General features: G+C 37.4%; 1 protein-coding gene across 1 annotated transcript; it reads left to right on the forward strand.

The window, feature by feature from the left end:
- The first annotated feature begins 7700 nt into the window (after window positions 1-7700).
- Window positions 7701-22807, forward strand: LOC115413439 (programmed cell death protein 10-like). Its single transcript, XM_030126288.1, is given in 8 exon segments — window positions 7701-7790; window positions 11897-11950; window positions 14365-14430; window positions 14432-14483; window positions 17464-17590; window positions 17905-17928; window positions 17930-17981; window positions 22692-22807. Coding segments are annotated over 8 exon segments (552 nt in total). The 3' UTR covers window positions 22779-22807.
- Window positions 22808-24086: the final 1279 nt, after the last annotated feature.

Here is a 24086-nt window from a genome sequence, read left to right on the forward strand (position 1 = left end):
TAATGCACTTAGCACTAGCTTACTTCTGACCCCTTGTGCTTTTTTATCTCATATGATGAATGGTTAGACCCCTTTCGCTGAAATATGGCTCCTCACTCCCCTGTCATTGTTGTACACTTCATAGAATTTTATATCCTTCAAATTGGTGCATCATGATTAAAGTTAAAGTAAACATCCCACTAGTTTTCATACTCATACATCTAAGCATGTGAAATTTGTTCTCCTATCTATTCTTACCAAAAGTAAAGCAGGTTTCTGCATTAACATATAAAGGTGTCTATTTATCTATTAATCATATCTCCAGGTTTACATGGTTGATTAATGTCAAACAAAACCTTATCCCTGGAGGGATAAAGATCAGAGTTCAAGTGTTTCTCTAGGAGTCCACCACAAACCATCAATTTAGAACAGGGATGGGTAACTCTGGTCTTCAAGGGCTGGTATCCTGCATGTTTTAGATAGTTCCCTGTTCAAACACACCTGGTTCATTTAATGATCAGCTCATCATCCAGCTCTGCAGAAGCCTGATAACGATGTAATGTCGTCCAGGTGTAATTGAAGAGGGAAAAATCTAAAACATGCTGGATACCGGCCCTCAAGGACCAGAGTGGCCCACCCCTGATTTAGAAAGTGTACATTTAGTGTTTAAGTGTAAACTGGTGAACTAGGAAGTAGTTAATGCTACTGTAATAGTAGTAAAACCTCTTCCAAAATTTAACAAAAACTGTGTCCTTACATGACACTGTTGGTAAAATGTTCTGTGGTGTAAGCTCTCACAGGTTGGAATACATCATTAAGGTTTAGGTCATTTGGAGATACGTTAGACAGAAACAGATTGAAAAACTGTAATCTGAAAAGTAACTTTGAAAAGTACAATGTCTGACTAAGAAGTACAGTAACAGAGTAAGTAAAGTTATATACAATGGAAATACTCAACTCAAAAACACATGATATATGATATGTTAGTTATGTTAGTTTTGGATGATAATTCAGTTTGTTCTATTTCACTACTGATGGTTTTACACAGAAAACTTGACTAATTTGTGGAAGGAACCAAACTGAAAAAACTTAACTGAGTTATTCCAAGAGATTATTTGTTTTTAGTTTGTGCTAAACTTTCAACAGAAGTTTCACTGAAATTCAAAAAAATTGTGAACCAAAGAAAATAAATATCTGTGAAAAAGCCATGAATGACAAATAAGACAACTTCAAATGTCTTAATATATATGTCATAATGAAACTGAATATACTGACATATACTGTCATAATATTGTTACTAAATGTTTTGTACCTTTGTAGATCCACTGTGATCTGGAGTTGGAGTTGTCATTATGTCTAGGCAATTGTTTTAATTGTCTGGCCAGTTTGAGAGCAACTTGAGTTGAATTTGGCCCCCAAACTAAAATGAGTTTGACTCCCCTATAACTATAAACCATACAATAAACCCACCATGAGGAGAATGAGGTCATTTTCCTTCTAAAAAACAAGCTAGGCCTATTTCACTGTCATTGTCACATAATTATGCTCCTTCACAGAAGAACCCAAATTCCCTATGCACTCATTATCAGGAGTGATCATTGGTGGTGATGTGAGTCTTAGGACACATCTGTGTGATTCTGTTGCATGTACAAGGCCTATCCTGCTCATTAAGCTAAACTTTCAAGTTAAAAATGGATCAAAACAATGGGATTCACTTCATCTGACATTGGTTTTGCTCAGGCCAACCTTCTGCATGTGTCATGAACATTATGGAATGAAATCATGTTTTGGGAGCAGAAAAGGTCAGTATTTTCAGATCAGCTTGAATCATGTTGGCCACCTCTGTACACATGACTTTGATATTAGTTTTGTCAGCCACAACTGTTCTTGGTTTACAAAGCACCTTACATGACTTGATGGTGTTTATTATTAATTGTGTGATGGGATGTAGTTGGTGTTTTCAGTATATTTTGGTTTCATTCCTGGCTCTTTAATTTGTTTCCATGGTGATGTCATGCATATTCACTCTACTGTATTGCAGTTCACAATCCATAGGTCATGTCACAGAGCACTCAGAGCTCCAAAAACTCAGAAACCTCTGCATTACATAAGTACAGACATTTACACCTCAAAGAAAAAGGGGGAAAAAAACTACACCTACTGCACCTCTCTGCAAAGGTACACAGAAGAAACTATTCTTCACTTGACTACTTCATTTTTATGATACATCACCTCCTTTGCACTTTATTTTCTGTTACATTTATTGGACAGCTTTAATCACAGCTAAGGACTGAGGAGTCAAGGAAGTAAAAAAAAAATAGGGAGGAGCCTATACAATTATACAGTCTACTTTAATTCAGAACAATCTGAAACAAGGTTTTTATTCACCTGACCAACTGCTTGTCTCACATCCTCCGTATGAACCTTACTTCCTTAGCTAGGTTGTTCTTATACATACAAATAGAAAAAGTGGTTAAGTGTAAAACCATTCACTACTCATTATCACCTTCTATACAGTGAATTTGCCATATTATAGTGCTGTCTGAATGCACAGCAAAAATTATTATACCCTAGGGGTATTCAAATCCGGTCCTCGAGGGCTGGTATCCTGCATGTTTTAGGTATTTCCCTTTTCCATCACACCTGGAAGCCATTACATCATTATCAGGCTTCTGCAGAGCTTGACAATGAGCTGATCATTAATTGAACTGTGCGTGGTGAATGAGGGAAATGTCTAAAACATGCAGGATACCGGCCCTCGAGGACCAGATTTGAATACCCCTGCGTAGTCAACTCAAATTTAATGCAATGAAACAAAAAATGTGTACACTAGCGTCTGATAATAATCCTTTGATGCACTGGATTGAAATTTTTAGTTTAAAAATTACAGTTATTGTGATCCCACAGTTGTCAGTTATGGCCAGTTATGATGCAAATTGGTGACTGAGAGATTTCCATTTATTGCTCACTGCTGAGTGAACTACTGTGCCTTTACTAGAAGTGGTGTAGTATTGAAGGAGTGAATAAAGGATTCATTTTGTACAACAACAATAAACAAATAACATCAGCATCCACAGTTTGACTTTTTTTTTTTTTTTTTGCTAAAATCAAACAATAGTAATCAAAACTATTACTGATGTTTTACACACACCACAAGCAGCTCCTCGTGATTCACCATCGCAGGCTTGAACTATTGTACAGTTTGTTCAATGTGGAAAAAAGTAGGGAATGAATTTGATTTTGTAAGATTGCAATTGTTGGTTTTATTCCTGGATTCATAGATTCCTTGTCTAAAGGCTGCAGTGTTGTATCAGGTTTTACCTTCAAGTCCAGGAGGAGAGAGTATTCTGGACAGAGAGTGATGTCACATCTAAATGTATTCAAATTGTAATTTGAGATGTATCAAATCCTTATAACATGGTTAAGTGACTGTTGGAACTGTCACTCATTCATTTTTGGTAACTGTGTAATTTTTACATATTAGTTACATCAGCCATATAAATTAGACTGAATTATTATTTTTTTTTAATTAATCAAAAAAAAAAAAAAAAAAAATGTTTTCAATTATCATGATCCCTCCCACAGCCGTCTATTAGGTCGTTCTTGTTATCAATATCATATTAACGTCATAAATGAAATGGAATTTTTTTTCTTATTATTAGGAATGATAAATTAAATAGGAAAATTGTGTTACTTACCGCTCAGTATTCCCCAGGTAAATGAATATGATACATAAAGCCTAACATAGGCTCTATCAATAAAAAGATGTGTAAAATACAAACCATTATTTTTAGTGTATATCATCTCTGTTTAAGTGATGAAGACATCGTAGAAATATTTGGCTTTATTTATGGAAAACAGGAGCAAAAAGTCAGTATACAATAAACTGCATCATCCTTAAAGTGACTACGATGTCAGACTTGAAACATTTTCCAAAATACAAGCTACCGACATAGTACGAAAAAACTACGCAGGCCCTAAAAATAAGTTACAGTGTTCTTTCCCCCAGAGGACTGGTACATTTGGACAAAGTAGCAGACATGCTTCACAGAAACAAAGCTGAGCCAGTGAAGACTGGCTTTTCTTCTATGACGCCGCAGTAGCTCGGTCCATCTGCTTTCTGATTGGACGCCGTATGTTTACGTAGCATCAGTCCGGAAGATGTCGCTCAGGCCAGTCCTAAAAAACTTCCGCCTTAAGTTGTAAAGAAAACACCGAAGCTAAAAGGCAAACGACGGCATAACCAACTCGTTTAAGAAGTCAGACCAAAGGTAGATATAAGTACATATTTGACATGCTTATACTAGTTTATATGTGTGTCATAACGCTGTGTGTTGACTTGTTTTAGCTCATCAGTTAATCCAAGTCTATAATTTACTGGGACTAGCACGCGAGCTATCCTGTTAACTGCTAGCAGTTCGCCTCCATCGATTGGGTCGGCCATAGGCCTCAATTAAATATCTTTACCCATTGGTCGCGGTTAATTTTCCACTTAACAGAGCCAATGGTCGTTTTGGCAGTAGAGCTGTTTTTTCCTTTGCCGTACATGGTAAAGAAACCCCAATTTCATGAGCTACTTTGTTAGCTATCCGCAGTTAGCCAAGTAGCTGTTACCTGGGGCTGTCTGTATTCAGTTTGCTAGTCCTTTTAGCCTGCCAGCTAGCCAACCATCGCGTCAGGCTCAAACGTAGTCAAACAGTCGTTTTACTGTAAGCCTCATACAATCTTCCGACAACTAAGCAGGTCATAGAGACCAGAGTTGGTGGCTAAAGCAAATCGTAATGTCTAAATTCTTCTCTTTTTATCGGTGTAACACTTGACCTGCACTGCACTAGCATGAGTTTCCTACCAGTGTCTTCTTGGTCATTATAAGCTGTTGCAATACTGTTGATAAAAGTAAGCAACCAGAACATGAGAAGGGAACTGATACGACTTATGTCATACTGCTTGTTTTTTGCATAAAACTATCACAGAAGCGTGGGATTTAGTTTAGTGATACATAGCTTGCTCATATTCAGTGTATGTATAATTGTGAAGCTTCTTTTATTTAAGTTTAATAAACCAAGCACTTATCTACAACAGCTTGATTAATACAGTAGCGCTAACATGCCTGTTATGGGTTGCAATAGAAAATACCGCAAGTAGAGCTATGTTGTAAAGAATTTGTGTCACGTTTTGTATTTCAAAAAGTCACTGATTTTATTTCTTAGAATCATCTGTTATTTCTCACGGGAAGGCACTGAACTTTAGACTAGGAAATGTATGTATAATCATATGAACTGTGTGTAGGTATGTGGGTGAGATTAGTATCAACACCAGAGATCCATGTAGCCATATTAAAAGCTAAATTACAAGTACTTGTAAATTGGGTTTTAATGTGTACTAGAGATGGATTAATTGACCAGCACCAATATGATATTTTACAAAGTGTCATATAGCTATTGGCCAATTGTAAATGTTAAACTTCAAAAAATACTGACTCAGCTTTGTTTGTGGGTCATTCAATTCCATGTTTTTCTTTTTTATTAATTACAATAGAGTTTAATGTCAGTGCTATTTCGGAATTTACTCCTTTGACTTATGCTCTGTGCAAGAACTATACAGTTTCTAATAGATGGAAAGCTTTTGTGGTACTGAATGAACTGTTTTGATATTACTGAGTAGAGCTGCACAGTCCATCAAATGTCAACATAATTGCAGTATCAGTCTGTGTAATTGCTATAAGCTGCATTTCAAAGGACCAAACTGAATATATTGTCACAATATTGGCAGCAAGAATTCTTCACCAAAGTGTGCAAGCCCTACTAAAAGTACCTCAAAATACCTTGTGATTTGTGCCAAATTTCAGTAGTCAATAGATAGTTATTAGTAGTCAATATTCCAGCTTTTATTCATAAAAAACAAACAAACAATATTAACAGCAACCCTCAAGTTCTGATAAATAGTTTTATTTTCCCTGACTGGAACAAAATACCAGAGTGTTAAAAGAAAATTGCTGAATCAACTATTTAGGTAAATTTTATGTTATGAAACTGGTCTGTCAATATATAAAATGTCAGGCAGCTGAAAAATAAAACAAAGTGTTTTTACCATAATGTGTCAGTTAGGTCTGGGTGATCTCACAATCTGAGATCGTGATCATCTTTATTTGTCATATAATTTATCTTAACGTGGGATTGTACACATCAGGTTAACAAAAAAACAATAACAGTGCTGTCAGAATTTTCCTGTTCAGTAAACATTTTTTTTTAAATGGCCCATTTATCAGTGTATCAGTAGACTATTTTACAGACGGTCTTTCACTAACCTATAGATTTGTAGTATTAATGTCACTAGTACAGTTCAGTAGGCTTGTGACCTTGTATTTTTGGGATGTACCTACATAAAACTATTTTTGTTTAGTCTCCATTACCTTGTTGAGTTTCTCCAACTTGGTATTTTGCTGCTGGAGAAACAATTGACAAAGAATTACAATTTGTCCATCAGTTGCTGGTAGGACAAAATATTCAACAATATTCCAGTCAGTCAACACTGCAGCTGTGTGCACAGGAAAATGTGAATAGTGTTTACTCTATCTAGATACTGTCTATATTGTATTAATTTTGGTCCAAAATACTTCTTGTCAGATGACTACAAAAAGCCATCACACACCCACACCAAGAAAGTAGAGGAAAGCGTACACTTTGATTACAGGGTTCCCGTGGGGTCTTAGAAAGTCTTAAAAGTCTTGAATTTAAAAATCTGCATTTAATACCTTAAAAAAGTATTTAAAAGGTATTAAATTTGATATGATAGGTCTTAAGTTATGTGCCATAAACTTGTTCGCTGTATTGTGTTTAAATGTCAGAGCTGCAAAGTAAGTAACAGTCTACTTAGTTCCACCTTTTCCAACCCAACCATTTATATTGAAATTAGGAACCAATTATCGGTAACTTTGCAGCCCCCGGTGAGAAATGACTCATGGTGTTGGAGTAAATAAGTACATTTTCCTGAATTCTGTGAGTCTCAAATTTTTGCCAGTATGGCTGTGAAATAGGCTGTGAAATGGGCATTAAATTCTGTTGTAAGTAGTCTCAAAAAGGTCTTAAGAAGTCTTAAACTGAACTTGTAGCAACCTGTAGGAACCCTGGATTATAACTCACCTGTATTTCATAAGAGTTTAGAGAATTGTGATTCCAATCGTTGATTACAGCCAGATTAACCAGGACTGAGTGTAATGTGAGTTAATTTTTTTTAAAGTGTCAAATTGGTAGAGGGCAACTGATATTGAATTTTTAAAGGCTGATATTATAATGACAGTCTGGAGTAGGACAAAGGCAATACCATATTTCTATTTAAGTTACATATCCCCCAGAACTTCATCATTGTAAATGTCTGATCTAAAAATTAGGAGGGGAGTGATTATAATTTGAGTTGTTCTATCTGGTTTTTACTGGTACTGAACATTTTTGCCCAGTCCTATTATTAGTCAAAAGACTTATTTAGAGGAAAACATTTACTACTATTACGTCTTTACTTGTCTAATTTACTAACCTAACTTTATCATAATATTGAAACTAATTTTCCATTTTTCCGTGGATATTTCTTTCAGACTCAGTCAGTGTGGAGCCCGTGTGGTTTCCAGAGAGTGTGTGAGTGTGAGTGGGGGAGTGTATGTGTGAGTGTGTGTGAGCTGCAGTGTCCTCCTCACCTTTTCCACAAGAGCTGCCCCTCTCTGGAGGATGACAATGGAGGAGATGAAGAATGAAGCGGAGACAAACTCCATGGTATCCATGACGCTGTACGCTGTGATGTATCCAGTTTTCAATGAGGTAAGACTTCTATTAATGCTAGCATTTGATTTGAAGGACACTAGGCAAGGCAGGTTTCTATTATATAGCACATTTCATGTACAAGACAATTCAAAGTGCTTTACATAAAACATTAAAAGCATTACAGCAGAAGGCATGAGAAAAACAAACAAACAAAAATCAGATAAATAGATAAAACAGACAAGCAGATAAAACAGATAAAAACTTTTAGCTAAAAAGGAACAGTGCAGATCTGAACTGATGAATACAAACTATATTCAAATGCAGCTGAGAACAGGTGGGTCTTTAACCTGGATTTAAATAAATTGAGTGTTTCAGCTGATCTGAGGTTTTCTGGGAGTTTGTTCCAGACATGTGGAGCATAGAAGCTGAACACAGCTTCTCCGTGTCTGGTTCTGACTCTGGGAACTGACAACAGACTGGCTCCAGATGACCTGAGGGGTCTCGTAGGTTCATACTGAGTCAGGAGGTCACTGATGTATTTTGGTCCTAAACCATTCAAAGCTTTATAGACCAGCAACAGAACTTTAAAGTCTATCCTCTGACGGACAGGCAGCCAGTGTAAGGACCTCAGAGTTGAACTAATGTGGTCCAGTGTAAGGACCTCAGAGTTGGACTAATGTGGTCCACTTTTCTGGTCTTAGTGAGGACTCTAGCAGCAGAGTTCTGAATGAGCTGCAGTTATCTAATGGAATTTTTAGGTTGACCTGTAAAGACACTGTTACAATAATCAAGCCGACTGAAGATGAATGCATGGACTAGTTTTTCCAGGTCCTGCTGAGACATCAGATCTTTTATCCTTGAGATGTTCTTAAGGTGATAGTAGGCTGGTTTTGTGACTGCCTTGATGTGTTTTTCAAAATTTAGGTCTGAGTCCATCACTACACCCAGATTTCTGGCGTGGTTGGTGGTTTTTAGGTCTATAGACTGAAGCTCTGTGGTGACCTGCAGTCGTTTCTCTTTGGCTCCAAAGACAATTACCTCAGTTTTGTTTTTGTTCAGCTGAAGAAGGTTGTGGCACGTCCAGTCATTAATCTCTTCACTGCATTTACCCGGAGCCTGTACAGGGCCTTGGTCTCCAGGTGACATTGTGATATAGATCTGTGTGTCATCTGCATAGCTATGGTAGCTAATATTGTTGTTCTTTATAACCTGCGCTAGTGGGAGCATGTAGATGTTAAACAGAAGAGGCCCCGGGATGGAGCCTCGGGGAACCCCACATGTAATTCTTGTCTGCTCAGATGTAAAGTTACCTAATGACACAAAGTACTTCCTGTTCTCTAAGTATGTCTTGAACCAGTTTAGTACAGGTCCAGACAGACCCACCCAGTTCTCCAGTTGTTTCAGTAATATAATGTGGTCGACTGTATCGAACGCAGCACTGAGGTCCAGTAAAACTAACACTGACATATTTCCATTGTTTGTATTCAAACAGATGTCATTCATCACTTTGGTCAGAGCAGTCTCAGTGCTGTGGTGCTGTCTAAAACCTGACTGGAAGACATCATAGCAGTTGTGTTGTGTTAAAAAGTCATTTAGCTGGTGAAAGACAGCTTTTTCAATTATCTTACTTAAAAATGGGAGATTGGAGATCGGCCTGTAGTTGTTCATTCACTAGCTGTCTGTGTGTGTCGTTGAGTATTTTTTTATCATTATTAGGGCTGCAACTAATGACTATTTCAATAATCAACTAGTCATCGACCAATGTAATGACTAGTCAGATTATGAACTGCAAAAAAAAAAACAATGGCTCTTTGGCTCTTATTTATATTGCAGCAATAAAATACAGTTTCTTTCCTTTAACAAGATCATTTGATGCATAACAATTAGAATGCATAACAAAGTTTTTAAACAAATATTCAATTCAATATTCAGTATTCAACAAATAGTGCAGATGCTTTTTTTCCCTCAAACAAAAGTGCATGTTGTGCATAACAATTCCAATGTCTAACAAAGTTTGTTAAACAACTAAATACTCAAGAGCTGCAATAGAATAAAACATTTTCGTCAAACTAAAGTGCATGAAGTCCCTAACGACCTGTCGACAAATAAATAAGTCTTCGACTAATTTTGCCGTCGACTAGTCACTGTAGCCCTAATTGCTATTCTGTAAAAATCACACTGGAGGAGATTATCTTTCCAATTGCTGAAAGATAATTGCATTTTAGCTCATTAGGACTGAAGGCATCCCGAAAAAACATTGTTCGAAACCAGTTTTAAAGTAGTGTGATAGCATTTCCAAAAAAGTTTGCAGAATTGTGGGTGTACTATGTGCCATCATTCAGGTACGAGGATAACAACACACAAACATCACAGAAACTCCTAGTCTTAAAGGTAAAAGCACATAAAATGGTGCTCAGTTCTAAATGTGAAAATGCAAATGTTACATCTTAGAGGTGAAAACAGATGTGACAGCTGGCCTTTAAAGTGAAAGTATGCAGCAGCTGTTCTTAACATACAATTCTATTTGTTTCAGAAACATTTAAAGAATAATACGTATTCCTGGCATACGTTTGGTTCTTTGTATTAGAGAATGACTGAGAGCACATAATAAGTGACTGAAGACAGATATGTCCTCAGAAGTTCTAATTAATACTGTACATGTGGTTCAGTCTAAACTGTCGTTCATCTTAGGAATCAACCGAATCCCAACAAATTTAACCAGCTTCACTGGGCTATTAAATATTAAATGCGTCATATACTGGACCTGCTTGTTGAGTGAGTGTAATTAGGACAAACAGTTGAACAAAACATTAAGCAAATGGTGATAATGAACATATAAAATTAAATCAACAGGTTTTTACTGTACAATCCCTAGTTTTTACAACTTGTTTTTTAAGGATGGAAGTTTATTTATGTATTTCACCTTTATGTTACCAGGTAGGTCAATGGAGAAGCCCGTTTTCATTTACAATGATGACCTGGCCAAAAGGCAGCATAGTAGGCAGATAAAAACTGGAAAAAAAACAAAACACAGAAACTAGTTACAAAGTCACACATAAGCCATAATAGCACTAAAAGAGAGTATTACTTACGGTATTTACAGTGTTTTTGCAGTTTTCCTACAGGAAGTACAGGCAGCATTTATGGCGTGTAGTTGATAAACTAAACATGCTCAAAACACTGCAGATTTTATAGAGAGAAGCTTAAAACAATCTATGAACTCCAACTGTCCAGACAGGACGGAAGAAGACCCAGATATAAATTTACTGGTAGTTAAGTGAATGAATGTAATTAGTTAGATCAACATAACCCTCTCGTCAGCTGGATGTTGACACACATCTCTGCCTCTTGTGTGTATTATTTCACATTTAAAAAACCTTTCCACAGTTATATAATAGACCTCATGATACAGCATTTCTTTTGTATTGGCAGTCGTTGTTTACTTCAATGTATGTGGATGAAACCCATGTAGTTTTTTCATCCTGTTTCGGCTGGGAGGTTTTTCTGTGTGTGAAAAACTAGATGTATTGTTAGTGTATGGACTCTAATGCATGTTCTTCTAAAGCAGGTGTGTCAAACATATGGCCCACAGGCCAAAACTGGCCCACCAAAGGTTCCAGTCTGGCCCATGGATGGATTTTGCTAAATGCAAAATACACTGAAGACATTAAAAGTCAAGGGTGTCAAACTCATTTAACCCCAATATGATGTCAAGTGGGGTCGAGACCCAAGGTAAAATTATAGGCGATATCCTATAAATAATGACAACTCCAAATTCCAAACTCTAAAATTTAACAATATAATGCCTATCACTAAATGTTATTGCCTTTGTAGATCCACTGCAGTCTGCAATGCACTGTAGAAATGATAAACTGAAGCATAATATTGTTGAAATTGCGTTTGTTTTTCTGAAGAAATTTCAGATTGGTCATGGTGTTCATGTTATTCACTTTTTTGTGAAATGATAGTTTGTAAATGTAATCATTTTCATTATTTAATTTCAGTTTTGTTTTTTTGTTTTTTTTTTTTAAATCAAGCATTATTATTTTTATGGGTCCAGCCCACTTGAGATCACATTGAGCTGTATGTGGCCCCTGAACTAAAATGAGTGTGACATCCCTGTTCTAAGTGTTGAAATGTGTTTTATTTATTTTAAATTTCAGCTGGAGAGGATCAACCTATCAGCAGCTCAGACGCTCAGAGCAGCCTTCATAAAGGTATGACAGCACATGACCCTGAAAAAAGAAATGTGAAATGTCACTACATGATTGTCTTCACTTGTTTTTCTAATATATTTGGAAGGTTGTTTCCATAATTATTGAATCTGATTCACTGAAGACAGGTGTGCACACTGTCTGTAGCTGGGTTTCCATGACAATTTTCCAAAAAATAAAAGCGATATTTCGACTAAGTCCAATTTCTACTTGTAGGTGTTTCCATTGAAGAGTGTTTTTGTGTCTGATGTGTGATTCTAGTAAAGTCCCGTCTGTCCACATGTGTTAGTTCTGGTCCAGTCCTGTCTAGTTGTGTTTTGGTTCTGGTTTAAGGCAGATGTTTGCCTCAGTGGATCCAAACCTCCTCGATGTTGCCACTGTAGTGTGGGTTCATCTCCAGGTATTGCACTGACTGTCTTCAACTACAGAAGAAGGGAACGGAGAATCGACCCAAGGAAAAGGTCCGCATTTATGGACACACACTATGGATTTATGGGACACAATTGGACAGCAGGAATTCACAAACCGTAGTGGATCCAGAATTTCCCAGTAACCCGGGTACCATTTACTGAACTGCGTGGTGTTCTTGAACCTCTGGTGTCCCCAGACTTGTCCTGCCCTGGGGAAGCAGTTCCTTTACTAAAGCCAGTGTCTATTGGACAGACCAGCTAGAAGCACCTGTTCTGAGTACAGGGTCATAGGGGAGACGTTTGGACTGAGCAGAACCACCCGGACCACATGGGTCCAGATCAACTAATGGGTTTACATAACACTTTTGCGCAATACTTCTATATTGAAACATCTCAAAAACCCCCTCATGAGAGCGTAAAAACTTTTTGCGATCTTAGTTTTTTGCTATATTTCGGTGTTTCCATTATCAGTTTTTCTATCTTCGGAATTTTGTCGCAATGTGCATTGTGGGAAAGGAGGTTCGCACAGCCACCTGACAGCAGCAGCTGCTACAGACACGACACAGAAAACTGCAGTAGCTCCCTTTCCTCTATGCATATTCCTCCAGCCTTTCTATGTTTTCAGCGTCGTGTTTGTTTCATCCATATAATATCATATGGTTGTACTACCGTTGCTGCTGTCAGGTGGCTGTGCAAACCTCCCTTTCCCACAATGCACGTCACGACAAAATTCTGATATTCCTGAGTTTACCTCCCGGCTCTGTTTGTAAACACACAGTTTGTTTCTGGTGGATGGCACTAAGAAATTGTTGACCGTAATACAAGAGATTCAGGTGAGTAATCACAGAAAGACTTACAGATTCATGATGCTGAGGATATGACTAAGGTTTGTACAGATTTGATGAAAAATTGGTCACGAAAGTCTCCCGCACCTTTAAGAGTTTAGTGCACACACAGCACAGCTGTAGCATGAAGAGGCATGAGAACCCAGAGAGTGCACCAAACATACTCCCTTCCCAGTCAGGGGACGTGATATGGGGCAAAAATTGATCATGATAAATATGTTATCTCTTGGTGTGTTGCAATTATTATAAGTAATGTTTAAAGAATTCTTTAAAGTTTAAAGGCTGAGTTATCCTGAGTGAAAGTTGAAGAATCCAGGTGGTAATTGTGGCTTTAACCCTATGTAAGAGATGTAACAACAAAGACATAAACAACATAACAGACACAACAAGAAAAAACGAGAATGAAACTGACTGAAAAGATGAAAATTGTCATAGTAATATATACATAAAAATGAAAATGCTCTGTGATATAACAGGGTTTCCTACTGTTCTCAGGCCTTGATGCAGCACCTAAGTCTAATGAATGTAAAACAGTTTGGAGACCACAAAAGTAAATTACCCAGATTTGAAGGCTTGACCTCATCCATTGCCACTGAAGAGTATTCAGTATAAGCTTTGGGGATAGAAACAGTCGGATCAGTGAATCCCTAAATCAGAGTAAAGAATAAATGCAAATGAATCTACTATTGTCTCAGATATCAAATCCCTTTAACTCCCTGTGGGCCCGCTTCTTGCTCTCCTCCTGTTTGTAGGTGAGACGCATTTGATCAGAGCAAGCCATATATAGAAAGACTAGTATACATCAGTTCACAATGTTCATTATGAACTTCCATTTCCATGATTGACATTCAAGTCAATGAGCTCAGGTAGGATAGTGAACCTTACAGGTGTCGTTGGATGTGATGTCTGACAGCAGTCATCACAACAACACTATTAACCCATAAAGACCCAAACAGGCACTGGCAACCAAAAGCATCTACTCAACTAAAATGTTTAATACCTGTTGATCCACTAATCCTACCCTGTCTGATCGAAATAATGTGACAAATTTACCTCCTTTACTCCTACCTGTCATTTCAATTAATCTGCATTCAGGAGGAATGATAGTTGATAGGGCTTCTGAAGTAAAATATCCATTAATGCCATGTTCTCGTTCTACCAGGCTGAGAGAGAGAACCCTGGTCTGACTCAGGACATTATCATGAAGATCTTGGAGAAAAAGAACGTCCCAAATCAACTTCACCGAATCCCTACTGCGCATGGCAGCCGATGACGTGGAAGGTGGGTTCTATGTACATGGAGGTTTCCAGTGGATTTGTAAGAAGTCTTCAAAGTTTTAAATAAGCATTGAATTGTTTTGAAAGGGTTAAACTGGGGTATAATGACTCACACGTCCATGTTTTGGTAAGATTTGTTTTATTTTGTTCTATTCGGTGTAGGCTGCACGATTAATCAATTTTAAATCGAAATCAGATTTTTAAATTAGGACGATTTTTAAAAAGGGAAATCGTGAAATCGACTTCATCTTTCTCGTGCCTCCGGGCCACCCACCTGCGGGCTACCGTAGGCTCCTCCTCCTATCTGTGACAGCGGTCTTTCACAGAAGTCTGTGTAATGACCACGGATGTTAAATCTGTTAATGAGCCTGCAGTTGTGATACCAATGTAAGCCGTGGCTTCACGCACAGATCCCACAATTGAAATATAGCTGCATGGGGATCACTCATCTTACGTTGTCCCGGATCCGTACCGGACTGTCTTCTTATGATCCGAGTCTGGGTCGCAGGGTCAGCAGCCTCAGCAGAGGAGCCCAGAAAGCCCTCTGCCCAGACACATCCACCAGCTCCACAGATAGAATCCCTCCAGTGTGTCCTGGGTCGGTCTGTTCCACACACGGATCCCCCAGTTTAAATAGAACTGCATGGGAATCACTCATCTTATGTGGTCCACACATGCACGACTGATGCCTGTCACTGATTTACATTGGTATCACTTCTGGCCCAGATACCCAAAAAGGAAAAAAAAAAAACTTTTTTTGTATAATTAATTTAGTTCTCTTACTTGCTAAATTTTTCAATCACAAATGTAAGTTCTGTAACACAAAACCAAATATTACTTATTTTTTGAAAGAACTTTTTTAAAGCTGTTAGATAATCTGGAAACAAAAAGGCTATAAAAACCAGTGTTTCCTCTGATTTGGACATTGTATTGTAGTGTATTCCCCCTGGCAAACTTATTATGTTATTTTCTTGTATGCATTGTTTGTTTACTCTACTTCATTCAATAAAGATTTAATGAAGTAAAAAAAAAACTTTTGCTGGTTCATCATGTGATACCATCACAGATTTGAGGTAGGGAGCAGTGGCTTGCATGTGGGGCTGCTCACGAAAACAACATGCTGACTTCTGTAGTCTTTTGTAGTTTTACCCAAAAATCGAAATCGAAAATCGAGTTTTTAGAGGAAAAGCTCTGGATTTTTATTTTTTGCCAAATCATGCAGCCCTAATTTGGTGCATTCAGGTGTACTTTGTAAACTCAGAAATGTGTGCTAGTTTACATATCTCTTATTTTTTTCTCTCTTTGGGTACATTCATTGAAGACAAATGATTTCAATATCTCTTAAAGACTGTATGCTGTATATCAACCAACATAATAAAAAAGCACCATTTGGGTGTATTGTATATTTCACATCTAGGATATGTTTAAATACATATGACTTGAAATAATCCACCCTCTTACACTTCTTCTTTTTCCTTTGGGCTGTTCCCTTCAGCGGTCACCTCAGCCAGTCATCTTCCTCCATTTAACTCTATCCTCTGCATCCTCTTCTCTCACACCATCTACCTTCATGTCCTCTCACTCCATCCATAAACCTGGTGTTGGTCTTCCTCTACACCTCCTGCCTGGCAGTTCCAACCTCATCATCCTTCTACCAATATATCCACCATCCCTCCTCTGTACATGTCTAAACCATCTCAGTCTGAGCTCTCGGACTTTTTCTCCAAAACATCTACCATGTGCTGTTCCTCTGATGTCCTCATTCCTGATCTGATCCATCCTGGTCCCTCCCAAAGACAACCTGATCATCTGAACCTCTGCTCCCTCCAGCTCAGCTCAGATCTACAAATATATGAACTCAAAAGAGTATTTTTACAGTTGGCTCATGATTTTTTTTTTTTTTTTTTTGCCCATTCATTTTTCTTTATGTCTCCGTGGTTACAGCCAGCAGTAACCAATTACTGTTCTTCCAATAAAGTGACCAGTGTGGAATAAACTCTCATCTATTCCTTCTGACATCAGTCTGGCCCTACAGTATTTTTATTGCTGCAAGGAAATGGAATAAGAGCCATTGTTTTTGGGGGGCTTTTGTTTCGATTTTTCAGTTTGTAATCCAACTAGTCGACTATTCAGATAGTCATTAGTTGCAGCCCTATGAAGACTGCAGTGCACATATTGTTTGTAGATGTATTGGACTTGTTTGTTGTTTCTAGATACATTATATATATATATATATATATATAATATATATTTGTTTATTTATTTTATTTTATTTTATTTTTTGCTGCTGTTATTGCTATATAGGTATTTTTATTTATCTTTTTACTTTTATACTTTTTGTGGTTTTTTTGTCATTTCAGACATACATTTGTCACATTTTTGATTTTTTTTTTTACCTATTTAAATAATAGTTTTATTGAATCAAATAAAATAATCAATAGATTAATCAACTTTAAGAATAATTTATAGCTTCAGCTCTAGAGAAATCTGACCTTAAGTGGCCATGTAACCGCCACCACATCGGCCTGTAGGTTTTAGAATTAATTTTAATGCTTTATCTTTGACTTTTAAGGCCTTATGGTACGTTGTTTGGAGTTTTTCTAACCTTATACACCAGCCCGTTGTCAAAGGACCTCCAACCAGGCTATTTTTATCTTTTAAAACCATTCCACAAAACTCGTGAATCGTTTCTCAAACATACTTTTATTATCCGGTGTTGTTCTTTTGGTCTTAGTCAAACAGCAATTTCACATTATTTCTTATTTAATGTGTTTCATTTATCTGTTGTTGTACCTTTCTTTTGCTGTTTTAATGTGTCTTTTATGTCATGGATAATGATGGTTTCTTAAGCAGAATGCCTTCCCGATCTCTCTCTTTTACTATAAAACACCAGTGTTGCATTCTTAGTCGTTACCGTCAGTCGTGAAGCGTTCATCATCAGATTTCTGTGCGACTCTGCTGATCATCCTTTTCTTTCTCTGCAGAGTTCATGATTGACCGGCCTGAGCAGGAATTCCAGGACCTAAATGAGAAGGCCAGAGCTCTGAAACACATCCTCAGCAAAATCCCAGATGAGATCAATGACAGAGTACGCTTCCTACAGACTATCAAGTGAGTACCAACGTACACCGAGGCGTCACAAAACACTAAATGTGCACTAATTTACAATCAACAAACGGTAGTAAGCTTCACATTAAACAAACGGTGCAGAGTGTACTTTGTTCAGTTCCTCTAACTTCTTTAATAATGTACCTTCTCCTCAGTGATTTCTCGTGTGTATAATCGATATTATTCTACTGTCACTGTGATATGATACATTTTAAAGTCGATACAAAGCCAACATTAACAAGTCAGTGTGATCAACACGATGCTGTGTCTAATCTGTGTTCTCTTCTCATTTTTTGTTCCTTGCTTGTTTCCTTCAGAGACATAGCCAGTGCCATAAAGAGCTACTGACACAGTCAACAACGTCATTAAAAAATATCAGTACCAGAATCGCAGAGTGAGTAACACACATCCACACTCTTATTTTAGAGGCATGATATGACTGACTATGAATACGATGGCATAGACTTACCTTTACTTTGACATAAATATCAACACTTTCACTATTGACATTTTCAAGTCTGTTACTTTTGTTTGAATGTATCAGAGGAGAATTATCCATTACTTATATTTGTATCATTGTGCACATTAGCAAAATCAAGTCTGATTTCAACTTAAATTAATGTAACAATCAGGCCCAATCCCAATTCACCCTCCTTGGCCCCTCCCCCTTACCCCTCCTCCTTGGCCCTTGCACTTGACACTACCCCCTTGAAATGGGAGCTGCAAGGGTAGGGTTGAAACATTTCTGCTATGAAATGGTCCAACCCTTCCAGACCTGTTACGCCAGGGGTGTCAAACTCAGATCCTCAAGGGCCGGTATCCTGCATGTTTTAGATGTGTCCCTCTTCCAACCACACCTGATTCAAATGATAAGCCTATCATCCAACTCTGCAGAAGCCTGATAACAACCGTCAGGTGTGCTGGGGAAGAGGGCAACATCTAAAACATGCTGGATACCGGCCCTCGAGGACCGGAGTTGACATCTGTGTGTTACACCATCAGCAGTCATGGATGCCGCTATAAACAGATCGACAACTTTGTTTCCGACAGAATTCCCCATGCCGTCAGTAACTGTAACCGTCTCTGTTCCATGGGCTTTGGTCGTCTTTTGCGGCTATCACCACAAAAATGCAGTCTATAAACATATGAAATGGCATTAAACGGATGATCAAATGATTAAGCTGAAAATCTATACATTTGTGTGTTTCTTTCATCACTGCTGCACTTTTTTTTCTTCTCCATCTAATTGAGATTGGGAAAACACTACCCCTTCATGTGTACATGCAAAATGGAGGGGGAGGGTAAGGGGGAGGGGTCAAGGTGTGAATTGGGATTCAGTCTTACACATTGATTGATCATCTTTCCAATGGATGGAACAAGACAAACATGATTTAAAAACACAACATAAAAGATGTAGCATGAAAGCTATGTGAAAGACATAAGGAGACAACAATTATGATGGTTTAGACCAGGGGTAGGTATCCTGTGGCTCTGGGGCCACATTCGGCTCTTGGGCCCTTTTTACAGTGCTCAATGTGGCTAGGTCAAAAACCATAAGGAAATGAATAGCACTTTTATTTATACATAAATATATATATATATATATATATATATATATATATATATACAGTTGAGGACAAAATTATTCGCCCCCTACAAAAATGTCATTGTTTTAAAGGTATTTCCCGAGTGCTTTTACAACAGAGGAGCAACACATTTTTAACACAGCTTTTTTAGATATCCTAGTTTTATTTTGGATGCTTACATGATTTTAGTTTGCACACAGAAATTAAAATATTCACAAAAAACAAAAGTACCAGGGTCAAAATTATTAGCCCCCCTGATCCTAATAGTCAATTGTGTATCCTTTTTGCTGGATAACAGCCTGCAGTCATAGTATTTTTTTTATTACAAGTCTCTGACACTTTTTTTGAGGAATTCCCAGCCCATTCTTCTTTGGCATATCTTTCTAGCTCCTCCAGATTTGGTGGCCTTCTGGCAGGGATTTCTTTTTTAGGTCACCCCGAATATTTTCAGTGGGATTTAAGTCGGGGCTCTGTGCAGGCCACTCAGTTACATTCACTTTGGTCTTCTGAAGATAGCTCTTCACCAAGAGAGATGTATGTTTTGGATTGTTGTCATATTGGTAAGATGAAGCAATGACCCAGACCCATGTTACTGCTGACCTGCTTAAGGTTTTCTTTCAAAATCTCCACATCTTTCTTTGGTCATGATTCCTTCCACCTTGACCAGATTTCTAGTTCCAGATGCACTATAGCATCCCCACAACAACAATACTCCGACCACCATGTTTCACTGTGGGACGGTGTTCTTTGGTTCTATGCTCTCCCTTTTTTCTCCAAACATAAACGCTGCCTCTATGGCCAAAGAGCTCTAGTTTAGTCTCATCAGACCATAGGACACACTTCCAGTATGCAGAATGTTTCTCCAGGTTGTCCTGAGCATGTTAAGTCTGCGTAAAGGTGTCTCTTCTTCAAAAGTGGAGTTTTTCTTGGTCTGCATCCTCTCAGTCCATTCCAGTTCAGAGCTATAGTGGACTGTCTTCTTAGAGACTATGATTCTCGATGTGGCCAAGTCATTCACCAGTGTCTTGGCAGTTGTTCTGGGGTCTTTAGACCCATCTCTCACTAGTTTCTTTCCAGGGTCTTTGAAATCTTTCACTTCCTATCTCTGCAAGGCTTGTTCTGTACTGTGTGGCTTGTTTTGAATTTCTGATTATACTTCTCACTCCAGTTCTTGACACTTGGAAATGCTTGGATGGCTTTGTGCATCCCTCTCCTGGCTTTGTCTACATCAATAATCATTTTTCTCGGGTCCAAACAGATTTCTCTAGTTTTGGGCATGGTGCTTGTCCTCAACTGACAGCTCAATGAGCCATACTGAGGCTTTTGTACCATGTTAACTTAAATGTTAAGTGGAAATCACTTGATTCACCTGATCACTTTAAAACACATCACCTGTGAAGTTACAGCACATCATTGCACAAAAGTGGTTTGTGCCATGACTTAATAAATGGTCATTTCTTAAAGGGGGCTAATATAATGTCCCTGGTTATTTTAGTTTTTGTCTAAATAATGCTGTTTTGGTGTGCAAATATAAATAATTTGTGCCTTCTAAAGAAAACTAGTATGTTCAGAAATTCCTATGTTGAAAATTCATTGCTCTGGTAAAAAGTACTTAGGAAAATCTTTGAAGAAACTTAAAATTTCATAGGGGGGCTAATAATTTTGTCCTCAACTGTGTGTGTGTGTGTGTGTGTGTGTGTGTGTATATACTATATATATATATATAATTATATATAGATATTTTTGTTTTTTTTTTTTTTTTAAACACATTTTCTATTATAGTGGATTCATGATGTGATATTATAGTAAAGTGATTCTGATGTTATGCAGTTATAAAAATGTAGACTATACTCCAAATGAATTGTTTAAAAAAGTAGTAGTAGTAGTAGTAGAAGATTACTTTTTAATTTTATGATGACACTGAAGGTATTCATCTGTATTCTTCATTGCAAAGAAAGCCTTCACATACCAGTTGATTTGTGAATGAAAGTAATGACAAAATATCACAGTTTTCTTAGTTCTGTAATTTTCTTTGTAATTTCTTCTGTAAATGCACTCAAACTTGATTGTTCTCCACATATTCTGTCCAAACTATTCTAACGAGTTCTTGAACAGTTACCAATTTGAGGAAAGATATTAGGGTATCTTTTGGCTCCAGACAGTTTTGTTTTCTATTTCTGTCCTAAAATGGCTCTTTAGATTGCAAAGGTTGCCGACCCATGGTTTAGACTTTTACACTCTGAATATTTCAGAGGCTGCACTTTTAATGCAATAAAGAGGCTGAACTGATTTTTATAGTAGCTGTACTTCGTTGAATGTGCACATTTTGTCACACCTGTATTTTTTAGTTTTAAAAGTTATTCCATAAAGACCCACTGCTACTTTTGCGGCAGTTCCCAAATACATTTTCCCCTGATTTATCACCATTTCTAATATGCTTTTTTGTGTGAAAATCAGGTATTTTCCTTACATTAAATTCACTGATCATGTAGATGTTCATTAAAGCTCAGTGTAAATTCAGAGGTTATTATATCAAAACAGAGAAAAGGGAAGAAAAAGTGACTTTTTCAGTCGAATCTCTCACTAACTGAACATAAACCCAGTGTGTCCATCCACTGTCAGTGATCCAACTCCATGGGTTTTACTGGGGAATAGATGTGTAGACCAGGGGTTCCCAAATTTTTAAACTCACGACCCCCTAAATAACGGTGCCAGAGACTGACGACCCCGCTATTCCCGAAGTGACTAAAAACATAAAAAAAAAAAAAAAAAAAAAAAAAAAAAAGAAAGAAAGAAAACGTGCCCACAGGACTCACAAAGATACTGTGGCATATTTGCAGCATTGCATTGTGGGTCCTGGACATTTCACTCATTGTTTTCTGTTTTAGGCAGAGGTTAAAGGGGGGTTATGTTAATGTTTATTTAGGTTAATGTGTCTGTTTTTTACAATGTTTATCGGCCTTTTTATGTTTATTTTTATTAATGTGACACCTGTAGGCAGAACAATGCCTTACCTGTTTGTCACTGACAAGGTAATGTTCATGTGCCATTGTTCTGAGTTTGGTTCTTCTAAAATAAAAGCACTTCCCATGCTTCTGATGATTTGTAGAGCAAACTTCCTACTTTCAGTGGAAATATGTCACAATGCTGTTGATAATCCATTACATTCACCTTAGGTGGCACTTAAGAGAATTTAGAAAATCATCTCACGACCCCCCCTGTTGGCGTCCCTCGACCCCCACTTTGGGAACCCCTATTATAGAAGATGATGGCGTTTCCATGATAACTATGGAGCCTCTGAATGTCCAAATGGGTCTTATCTGATGACCATGACAAGATGAAGAACTGTATTTTACACCAATTATTGACATGTATTGAAAGGATTAATGGATCAGCAGGTAATAAACAGTTTAGATCAGTAGATGCTTTAGGTCGGTGGGGGATGTTTGGGTCTTTGAGGGTTATAAAAAGAGAAATCAATCACATGTAAATAATGTTCCTGTGTTTATGTTTTTAAGGCTCTGGAGCACCAGAAAAAGGAGTTCGTGAAATACTCCAAAAGTTTCAGCGACACCCTCAAAACATACTTCAAAGATGGAAAGTAAGTATCAACTTGACACTAAAAGTGTTGAATGTGTCAGCTTACTGCTTTTTGAGCTGGTCTGGGTTTTCCAAACAAAGCACTGTTTGTCTTAATCAACATGAGGCTTGTTTTAATCCTAAACTGAACATGTGAGGTCTAACAGGTAGAAATAGCAACTGGTCACAGTTCGTGAGGATTCATTATTGTCATCGTAGATGCATTTCTTTTGCCTCAGCATAACTGCCTAAGTCATATTTTTGGCCATATTGTGAAATCTGCATAACTTTACTCTCCTCACACTGCTGCTTCAATTTGCAATATTTGCTATATCCTTAAAAAATGTGACTTAGGCAGGTATGTTACGAGGCTAACGATTTATTTGGCTGTTGTTGGCGATGTGAGGACATGACTTTGGACTCTGTTGACTGTCTTCAAGTATGTGTGAGGTACATTCACTAACTTTGTTTCTAAACATGTTATTCATGATGGCAAATAGTCACTGACAATGTGAACAAGCTGCTCTGTTTAACAGTGAAATGTGGAGATATAGTTGTTTTATGTCCCCTAGGGCTGCACGATTTTGGCAAAAATAAAATCTTGATTTTTTTTTTTTTTTTCCTTGAAAAACTCGATTTTTGATTTCGATTTTGAGTAAAACTACAAAAGACAACAGAAGTCAGCATGTCGTTTTCGTGAGCAGCCCATAATGCAAGCCACTGGTCCCTACGTCAAATCTGTGATGGTATCATGTGATGAACACACAGAAGTTTTTTTTCTTCATTAAATCTTTTTTGAACTAAGTAGAGTACAATGTATACAACAAGAAAAATAAAATAAGTTTGCCAGAGGGAATACACTACAATAATTTCCAAATCAGAGTAAATACTGATGGTTTTAGAGCCTTTTTGTTTCCAGATTTATCTTAACAGCTTTAAATAAAGTTCAACATCTTTCAAAAAATAATATTTGGTTTTATGTTACAGAACTTACATTTGGGAATGAAAAATTTAGCAAGTAAGAGAACTAATTAATTATTTAAAAAAAAAATTATATATATATATATATATATATATATATATATATATATATATATATATATATATATATGTATATGTGTTATTATATTATTTTTTTTTCTTTTTGGGATATCTGGACCCAGAAGGGATACCAATGTAAGTCGGTGACAGGTATCCGTCGCGCGTGGACCACGTAATATGAGTGATCCCCATGTGGTTCTATTTAAATTGGGGGATCCTTGCGTGGAAGAGACCAACCCAGGACACGCTGGAGGGATTATATCTGTGGAGCTGGGGATGTGTGTGGGCACAGG

This window comes from Sphaeramia orbicularis, chromosome 22, assembly GCF_902148855.1.
Source record: "Sphaeramia orbicularis chromosome 22, fSphaOr1.1, whole genome shotgun sequence".
NCBI classification, from domain to species: Eukaryota; Metazoa; Chordata; class Actinopteri; order Kurtiformes; family Apogonidae; genus Sphaeramia; species Sphaeramia orbicularis.